Source organism: Corylus avellana, chromosome ca2, assembly GCF_901000735.1.
Source record: "Corylus avellana chromosome ca2, CavTom2PMs-1.0".
Taxonomy (NCBI): domain Eukaryota; kingdom Viridiplantae; phylum Streptophyta; class Magnoliopsida; order Fagales; family Betulaceae; genus Corylus; species Corylus avellana.
The window spans coordinates 40946808-40957484 of record NC_081542.1 but is presented as its reverse complement, the minus strand read 5'-3'; the positions used below and the strand labels follow the sequence as shown (position 1 = coordinate 40957484).

Below are 10677 nucleotides of genomic sequence, written 5' to 3'. Positions count from 1 at the left end.
TATCTCTTAAAGCTGATGTGGCTTTCAAAATCACCATTGAATCAAAATTGAAGTATGATTCATCTAACATTTAATGGTGATTTTAAAATCCACATCAGCTTCAGGAAGATTTTAGGAGGATAAAAAGATGGTACCTAACATTACTCGTTTAAAAAAATTATTTTTATTGCCAAAACAGCCCCATTTTTCACTACCGCAAACGCACGGAAGCCGAATCCTACCAAAAGTATGTGATCGATATATTTGATCGCAGTGGCCAATAGGGTTATGGTATTAATAGTGGTGGTAAGGGGTAAGACTAAGATTTTAGATAGGTAAAAAAAAGGGGGTTAAAATTAGATTTTAAAATAATTATGAAAATATATATATATTTTTTTTATAAAAAAAAATAGAGAATATTTTGAGCTTCGGGAGACTAATGCCCTTCCAAGCTCTTAGTATGTCGTTCCGCCCTCGGTAGTGATAGTCTTGGTGATGGTAACACATAATAATGACAAACAATAGTGGAATAAAAATGAATGGTTTTGGTGGTAGTGTTAGTGGTGGTGACCAGAGTGATGACGATGGTGGAATAAAGATGAATGATATTTGTGGCAGTACGAACATTGATAGCATGGACAATAATGGTTAAAAGGGTGAGTAGCTTAAAAAAACTACAGCACAATAGTTTATATTTAATTTAATTTAATTTTCTTTAGTCATAAAAAATTTAAAATTAAATCTGAACCATTTAAAAAAAAAAAAAAAGTGGGGCATGTATGCTGACCATTTGATGAAGTGTGTGAAAATGAAAAATCAAAGCTCTTAGTAGTGCCACCCCCGGTTGTGGTAGCGTTGGATATGGTGACTGACAATAATGACAGTGGATGCTGGGGCGGAACTAGAGGGAGGCTTGGGGGGCTTTAAAAAATACCCTTAGAAAAATACCCCATGTTTCCCCAAAATTTTAAAAAAATACCCTTAGAAATTTTTTTCTTTTTTAATTAGAATATGTCTTCCAAATTTTTTTATTTTTTATTTTTGCTCTCCAAAATATAAATCCTAGTTCCATCCTGGATGGTATTTGTGGCCATGTTAATGCCTAATGGTAGTGATGGACAATGATGACAATTGTGGAATAAAGATGGATGGTATTTGTGACTATTAACCATTATAGTCCACGCTATCAATGTTGTTACCGTCACAAATATCATCCATCTTTGCTCCACCAAGGTCATTATTGTCGGTCACCACCACTAACACTGGGAGCGAATGGCTTAAGTAACGTAAAAAAAAAATACAGTACAGTGATTTATATTTAATTTAATTTTTATAATTATAAAATATTAAAATTAAATTTGAACCGTTGAAAAAATTAATCAAATATATTGTTATATTTTTTACACCAAAATCCAAATCCGGCAAAGAAAAAAAGAGGGGCTGCCTTTCTTTATTGGGCTATAATTTTTTGGAGTCCTGCTATGCGGCTGCCTCTAGCGTCGGACATATATTAAAGAAAAATAATTAAAAAATAATTGTTTTTTTTTTTTTGTTAGTTAAATTTCTATGAGCTAATATTTAGTTTTTAATGCAACAAAACTTGTTTTTTGATTCAAAACTAAAATTTAGGGGTGAAAGGTTAACCTTTTAGAGATTGTATCACCTAAAAGGGATTCAATCATCCTAAATTTGGTGCTAATGCCTCAAATTTGGTGCTAATACCTCAAATTTGAATTTCCCTTTAATATCTATTTTCTTCAATTTAAAAAATAAAAAAAATAAAAAAAATAAAAAAGAAAGAGCAAAATATCTGACACTTGGCTGCCTCAATTTTGTAGCCGAAAATCTTTACTCAGATTTCTGACCTAAAATTTTTTTTTCTTTTATTTAAAAAAATTAAAAAATTAAAAAATTAAAAAATCTTAGCCAGTCAGACTTTTGGGATGGCCCAGGCTGCCGAAAATCTCAACTCAATTTTTTGATATCTAAAGTCAGAACACGTGGATAAAGAGGGACATGTTTATGCTGACTATTTGATCAAGTGTCATTAAAAGCAACATTTTGAATCAGGAGCTAAAAGGCATCTGCAAAATTATGGAACAAATTCATGGCCATGGAGCAAGTGAGTTGTTTCAAGCACAATCCCATTTGTATAAACATGTTTTCAGTTTCGTACGTTCCATGTCTCTGAAATGTGCAGTTCAGTTAGGCACACCAGACATAATCCACAGCCATGGGGAACCTATTACTCTCCATGGCTTGGTCTCTGCGCTTCAGATTCACCCTACAAAAGCTGGTTTTGTGCACCGCCTCATGCGCTTGCTTGCTCACTGTGGCTTCTTTGCTACCACAAGAGTCAACAAAAATCAAGAAGAAGAAGGAGCGTATGATCTCACACCTTCATCGAGGATCCTCCTCAAAGAAAATGTCACCAGCTTGTCACCGTTTGTTTTGGCTATGCTTGAGCCAGCTCTGGTAACTCCATGGCAATTCTTGGGAAACTGGTTCCGGGAAGAGAAGGTCACAGCATTTGAGAGTGCACATGGGATGGGATTGTGGGAGTATGGAAACCAAAATCCTGTATTCAATAATCTTTTCAATGAGGCAATGGCGAGTGATTCAGGAATGATGAACTTGGTTGTAAGAGACTGCAAGGCAGTTTTTGAGGGGTTGGATACGTTGATTGACGTAGGGGGTGGTACTGGAGCATGCTCCAGGATCATTTCTGAGGCATTCCCTCACTTGAAATGCAGAGTGTTTGATCTTCCACATGTTGTAGCGAATTTGACAGACAGTTTGAAGTTGAATTATGTTGGAGGTGATATGTTTCAGTCTATCCCTCCGACAGATGGCATTCTACTTAAGGTATGCATTAATTTTATTTATTTTTTGGATGAATGAATTTTACTATTGTTAGTTTAAGAAGTGTTAAATTGGCTGGATTCGTGTAAACAAAATAATTGTCTTTAATTAGCTTGTTACATTGTGCAGTGTGAAAGATAGCAAAATAAGCAAAATATGTGAATCACACAGGGTCTCGTCTGGAGGCTCGTCTGCACTACGTCCGGACGAGAAGAAGAAATTTTTTCCAGAAAGCTTCGTCTGAAGGCTCGTCTGCACCTTCGTCCGGACGAGATTGATATGCAAGAAACCCGAGAGGTTCGTCTGAAGGCTCGTCTGCACCTTCGTCCGGACGAGATTGATATGCAAGAAAACCCGAGAGGTTCGTCTGCACCTTCGTCCGAACGAGAATGATATGCCAAAAACCCGAGAGCTTCGTCTGAAGTCTCGTCTGCACCTTCGTCCGGACGCGCCGCTCCAGAGAACTAGAATTAGCGTATTTAACCTAGCTTCGTCCGAACGGTCATTGATGTCGTTCGGACGACTATTAAGTTGCATGTATATTTTACGAAGAAACTAGTTCTCGTCCGGACGAGCTTACTACTCGTCCGGACGCCTTATAATAGATAAGGTTGTTAGCTTTTAAATTTGTATTTTGGTTGGACTAGGAGTCCAGTTTCTATTTATATGAAACGATGCATAGAGGTAAAGGTACGATTTCTAATTACGTTTTAAGAGATCTTGGGCTTATCAAGGAGTTGAAGAAATCGAAGTCAACCGGAGTTCCGGTGAAGAGAGATCACGTAGAAGGAACAATCCAGATGTTCTGGAAGAACTACTGCGGTAGCAGATAAGTGGGTCGCTTGTCTGGTATACTTAAATGTCAAAGTGCATAGGTTATGTAAGTCTTCGACATTAAGATATTTCTTGTTATTCTACTGATTTAGTTGATTTCCTGAGTTTGGCTGCCCCAGAGAGGTTTTACATTTAGAGAGTTCTCTAAATGGTTTCCTCTTCGTAAACAAATCTTTGTGTTTCTTGATGATTGATTTATTTCCGCACATGATTGTTTAATTTGGGAGTCGATTAGTTTTTCAACTATCAACTAACAAATAATTCTACACACTCCAGCAAAACTTGCTAGAATATGCCAAAAGGCTACAAAACCAGCAAAACTACAAACCACAAAAGCACCCAAAAAAAACCCTCTAAAAGAAAAGTAACAGAGTAGCAGCCATCCTATAGAATTTTGCTACTTCTAGCTAAGAAACTGAAAACTCAGACAATACACCAAGACTAATACAGACAGACAAAACACTAGACAGAAATCACTTATCCGTAATATCTACAATTCCTTCTCTGCACTGGCAGCAGCTCTTCAACAGCAGCATTTTCTACACAGCACTAGCCCAGCAGCATACAGCCACAAGAACTCCACCAAGTCACCAGCAACACAACCAACCAGACAGGGAAGACTAAAAACCACCGCAAGAATCAGGAGAGATTTTTGTACCAGATTAGTGACAGGGATTTCCCAACCAGCACAGAGCCATATTTTTTCTGTTACCCTTGAAGTTCCCCTTTCACAAAATTCTAGTTCTAACCTCCCAACACATTTTCAGAAGCATTCTTTCCTCCGAGATAAGTTGATTACCAAACTTCACAACATTTCTTTGCCTCCACATATTATAAATAGCAGAGCCCCATGCTAGTTTGCAAATCACAGCTCAGAGACTTTTGCCCCTCCATTCCCTCACTGCCTTGTTCATATCATCCCACTCAATAGGAATATGTGGTTGATTGCACTTTTGGATAACATAAAATTTGGCAGGTTTCTTGGATTTCCTTCTATAGCTTGATCTGCAAATGTTTTTCACGAGCAACATAAAATTTACTACTATACGCTGCTTTTCTCCTCATATTATGCCCAAGTTGCTAGTCAGGTTCAAACTTCGGCAAACTGTGCATGCTATTTAATACAATGAGGAAGGACACAATCCTAGAGGATGATTATACTGTTGGTTGTGTTCTTTATGGTTGGATTAATAAATTACATAATTTTTTCATTTTTCTTGATGGTGATAATGACTAATTTGCAGTTGGTTTTACACTCAATTAGTGATGAGGATTGTGTGAAGGTACTGAAAAAATGCCGAGAAGCTATACTAAACAAAGAAAAAGGGGGAAAGGTGATCGTCATAGATATAGTGATTCATGATATCAAAGATGAGCACGAAATAACCTAAGCAAAGCTCTTTTTTGACGTGTTGATGATGGCTCTGGTCACTGGAAGAGAGAGATGCGAGAAGGAATGGGAAAAGCTCTTCTTGGAGGCTGGTTTCAGTCGCTACAAGATAACACCCATGTTTGGTTTAAGGTCCCTTATTGAGGTTTATCCTTAGGACCTTAGCAACAACTATGTATTGTCCTAAGATTTGTATGACAGTAGAATAATCATGTACTGTAAGCTTGAATGCTATATGGATGACTAATGGGTTACAAGAGTTTTCAAATTTAGTATAATTATGAATATATCTATGTTCATGGTTTGGGAATTTTTTTTTTTTTTTTTTGACATGTTCACACAAGGGAAGGGAGAGGAGGGATTCGAACTAGAGACGTCCGCTTCATGAGGCGTGGTTCACAACCGATTGAGCTACTCCTTGGGGACGGTTTGGGAATATTTTAAAGAGACTTGGAAGAAGAGAAATTAATGTAGGCATTTATAATGCCCAACTCATACCAAACTATTGCTTAAAGCAAGCAAAACTTGAGTGTATGCTCTTTCGCACGGGGCGCACACACGTTGAAACTAACAATTATGATCTAACTTTTATAATTAAGAGTAATGCTAGAAACTACATTTTTATCATATAATTATCTCACAATATTGATGTGTTAGTTCCACCTAACCCTTGGATCGGTCATTATTTAAAAAAAAAAATCCAAAAGTTGGTTAGGATTGCCATATTAGCATTGTGGGATAAAAATGTAATACCTAGCATTACTCTATAATTAAATAATCGTTGTGCATTTTTAAAATTTGTGTCTCTCTCTCCTTGCTAGAATAGAAATTCTAAGCGTGTTCTGGTTTAGTTTCATTTTGCACAAAACACATACCATTATATCTAAGAGGAGTATTTGTTGTAACCTAGTACACACCAATTGATCAAAATTGGTAGGGACAAATAACTTCTTAAAGAAAACGATTATGTAATGCATCTTAGGAGCATTTAATTTTTTGTTTTAGATTTATGCACCAACATAATGATGGGTCAGCCAGGGAATTGAAGTAGATAACTCTAATGGAAACCCATCACAACATTCTCATCAATTAGATAACAAAACAGAATAGACAAAAAATCCAGGTAGGTGGAGTTATTTTTAATTTCAAATTGCTGCCAGATGATAACATTTATAATCAGTAATTGAAAAGTCGTTCGGTCACAGTTGGTCATGCTCACAGCTTATGTTCATACACATTAGGTATCTACATTCTAGAAACACATAAATTTTCTTTAGTTCACATTAATAATTCAACTTTGTTAATAATTACACGTCTAAGACTTTACGCAAAGGCAAAAAATGAGAGCCTCAACTACAAAGTTTCGGATGCATATTAACTTTTATATGACTAATTGCCAAGTCAGAGTTATGTGGTAGCTGCCATTAGCTACTCCAATATGACTACTAGCCTAGTCAAAGCTATATGCTAGCAAAAAATATAGTTAAAAGACTCCAATATTTCTGTGAATCTGCATGAAGGAAAAAAAATTATGGCTTTCCAAAAGGAGTACCTTGATTTGGTGTTGGTCCCTTGTGGACTGCTCATGATGTTTGCCTATCATCTCTTCCTCCTCTACAGATACCTTAATTGTCCGCACACCACGGTGATGGGTTTTGAGAACAACGACAAAATAGCTTGGGTGGAAAGAATTATGCAGATTGATAAACGGGACGTTGGAGTAGCTCTATCTGTCATATCATCAAACACATCAGCTGCAACTTTCTTGGCATCAGTCTCTTTAACGCTCTGCTCTCTCATTGGTGCTTGGATTGCAAACTCCTCTAAAGAATTTCTGCAGAGTGAATTAATCTACGGAGACACAAGGCCATCCACCATGTCTATCAAGTACATAAGCCTCCTAACCTGCTTCCTCCTCGCTTTTTCATGCTTTGTTCAGTCAGCAAGGAGCTTCGTCCATGCAAACTATCTGATAAGCACCCCAGATAGCAACATACCTGCGCAGAATGTGGAAGTGGCAGTTATAAGAGGTGGTGATTTTTGGTCACTCGGGCTTAGAGCACTTTATTTTGCTTTGGATTTGCTGCTATGGTTTTTTGGGCCGATACCCATGTTTGTTTCCTCCATTGTTATGGTTATAGTCCTCCATTATCTTGACACAAACACAACTCTGTTGCATCAGCATAGGTCCCCAGGGAACAAGATGGTCAAAAGCGTGGCTGACTGAATATCCCTGGCATTCGTGGCCCTTTAGCATCATGGTGTGCAATGCCAAATTCTGCTTCTGCATAAAATTAACCAAATTCTTGATGTGAAAGGAGAGTTTTACTTCTCCTTTTCTTTTCTTTTTTTGATTTGCATCAAGATTTATAGAATATAAGATATGTATATTTCTTATAGGATAATTTATTGATCATAATCAAATTTGATGTGTTAAACAAGCCACATATAGTAAATGACAAATCGTTAACTTTGACGAAAAACTGACAAAGAGACCTAACGTGTACAAAACTTGAAGGCCTTGTTCTTGAATTGAAAACCTAATGACTAAATCCAAATCAGGGGCTAAATATGATTTTTTTTCCTAAAAGAATTATTTGATGATCACCATACTTATCTTTAGTTTTACTTACCCTAATTGTGTTACAAATAGGAATAAATTTCAATAAAGAATAAAAGCAAGAGATATAGTCATTTCGAGCCCTTCCCTAATAATGGACGTAAGTGTCTAATACCGAACCACCCGTAAATCTCTTCGTGTTATTTTCGCTTTTCTTCTGCAATTTACATTTTATTAAGAGCAGTTTATCCGAGGGAACGCAGCATCATGATCTTCAATTCCTAATTCCATGCAAATCAGGATGTGAAGATTGTGTCAACATCACGTTTGATGGATACTTTTACAAGGCTTTTGGTAACTGAGGTTTAGATGGGATGAAACTTTTGTATAAAATGAGATGAAGGTGACATTGGAAAATGACATGAACCTTCTGATCAAACCACACCTTACGACTATGATGCACCAAAGACGTGGATAAGTCATGTTTATGGATCAATATCAATTTGACCCCACAAGCATTTGAGTTGCCAAGGAAATTGGATTACTGGGGAAGAATTTTGAAGCCATCGGCAGCTTTTTATTAATATGTACACGCAACACAGCTAGTATTTGGAAACATGTAACTCATAATTAAAGGCCCCATTTTGGCCCATTGCCCCCCCCCCCCTATGTTGATGTTGCTTCTTAAATATTTCTTTTCTTCTCCCAATATTTTGTTGGAAGGTGATGCTTCTCAAGTTATCACGGCTATCAACAATGCCAACCATTGTGCTGATTGGCCCATTGCCCCTATTGTGAATCATATTATCTACAATCTTTCTTCCTAATTTTGTGCTTGATCCTGCACTTGATATTAAATGAGATATTAAACGACTAAGGAGGTCGATAAGCCAATCTAATCCGAATAATGCGATTGATTTATGTCCTAATCAACCTGATATAAATTTTCAGTTCCAAAAACAAAATATTGGGGTTGTAATTGAAGCGAGTCAAGCATGTATCACTTAATAATTAAACGGGTTTCTACAGTCATGAATCAAGTTTAATGAACGGTTTGTCAATCTGACTTATTTATTTACGGCCCTAAACCCTAAGTCTTAAGCCCAGTCATCAGGGTGTGTTTGTTAAAGGGTTTTGGTTTGATACTGTTGCAAAAATTGATTGATGTAAAAAAAATAAAAAAAATAAGGATATAATTTTTATTTTTATTTTTATTTTTTGAAAAAGTGAAAAAGTAAAAATGTTTGATATGGAAAAATGAAAATATTTTGTTTTGTAGTGATTTTTTTTTATTTGAATAATAATAAAAAGTAATTTATGTGATATAAAAAGTAAGAGAATGTTGAAAAAACGAAAAGGTGAGATGAATAATATTTAACCAAAATCGTTTAGCAAACGGGGCCTCAGTGTTCGCCAGTGAACTAAAACACCCACACTAAGCAGTGACAGGTTATCACATGCAGGGGTGGAACCAAATCAAACATATCAACTTAGCCAAAAAAAAAAAAATCGAACCATCAAAGTAATTATTCGAAAATTGCCAAGGCATTAATAAAATATATATATATATATATATATATATATATATATATATATATATAACTTTTATAAAAAATTTAAGAATCTTTAGAGTTGCCAATGACCACCCAATTCTAAGGATAGGTCCCCAAGCACATGCCCTACTAATAAATGCCAAATGGTACGTTAAGTTATCCTATGAAGCCAGCATTTCAACAAAAATGTATACCATATTGTATTTATCACAATGTTATACAAAAAGAAGCTTAATTTTATATGCCACCCATGAGCTCACCCACACCCATTATTTCAATTTTCAACTGCATATTAAATTTGACAACAGCTCCACCACTTGTGAAAGATGAGGCTCCATGCAAGTACAGCTCCAGCTTCAATTTTGCTCAGAAAAGTGGGGAAAAAAAGGGACCAGCTTGAAGTTTTGTGTCAACCATGCATATATATAGAGTTCAATTCAAGTTGGGCCTTATCCTTAAGCAAGAGGCCAATTGCAATTGAAGGTCTACATGGATGAGAGTACTACCAGTAGCCATTTTTATTTATTTATTTTTTAAAAAATATAAGGAATGAAACTACTTTTTGCTTTCATATTTAAATAAACAACACAATAACTTTCTTTATATTTTTTATATATCATTTAAATATTCTTTTAATTAAATGATAGGGAAAAGAGAAAAAGAAGAGGAACATTTAAATATTGTTTCAAATAAATACTATAGGAAAGATAAAGTTTTTTTATATATATATTAAAATAATGTTAAGGAGATCAAGGGTAGCACTTTTGCTTCGTTTGGTATTCCTTTGGTTTGGGAAACAACAAGGAAGTTTGTTTCAAGTGATTTTTTTAAGAGTTTTTCTTACATTTAGAGAAATAAATGATGTGACAATTCTACATGGGTGTGACCATGGTAGCACACGTCCGTTGGAAACTACTCAAGAAAGGCTTAGACGGCAAGAATCGCATGCGCTCCCTCAAGACCAATTAAGCCATAGCTTGACACAGCTCCACTAGGACATTAATAGTTCCTAAGTCGGCTAATACTAATCAGGTTTGTATGAATAATTCTCCACTACAGAGATTCAAACTCACGCCCTAATACATTTCCAACCTTATAGGAATTTTCTTACCACTAGCTAAAACTTTCTTTTCTTTTTTCAGCTCAAGCCACAAAACGGAAGGGAAAAACTAGAAAAAAATAATAATAATAAAATACAAATATGCAATGCAAAATTGGGCCAGAAGTAAGGAAATCTTTAAGATGAAGATCATTGTTATCATCCTTATCATATATTTCCTAACCCAAAGTGAACACTCTGAAATCCTTTACTAGGACCCATTTCTTAAGTGTGTAAAACCTTGCTTTTGGGGAAAAAATGATGTTGACCCACAAAATAAAAAACTCATCAAGGGTAGGTGAGGTCCCCATTAATTTACATATTCATGGTCATAGGCATATGCCTAATCTTGTGAAGCCTCAATTGTGGGCCTTGCACGCCACAATATTTAAGTTACATG

At 35.8% G+C, this 10677-nt stretch overlaps 1 protein-coding gene and 1 pseudogene across 1 annotated transcript; both read left to right on the top strand.

The window, feature by feature from the left end:
- The first annotated feature begins 2055 nt into the window (after positions 1-2055).
- On the top strand, positions 2056-5297 carry LOC132172176 (trans-resveratrol di-O-methyltransferase-like; annotated as a pseudogene).
- A 1019-nt stretch (positions 5298-6316) lies between these two features.
- On the top strand, positions 6317-7393 carry LOC132172175 (uncharacterized). The gene has a single exon (XM_059583626.1). The coding sequence runs from the start codon at positions 6597-6599 to the stop codon at positions 7290-7292; it is 696 nt and encodes a 231-aa protein (XP_059439609.1). The 5' UTR covers positions 6317-6596; the 3' UTR covers positions 7293-7393.
- The last annotated feature ends 3284 nt before the right edge of the window (positions 7394-10677 follow it).

Bases quoted from the DNA above. Each gene is read 5' to 3' on its own strand.
- LOC132172175 (XM_059583626.1), top strand. From the start codon at position 6,597: ATGGCTTTCCAAAAGGAGTACCTTGATTTGGTGTTGGTCCCTTGTGGA.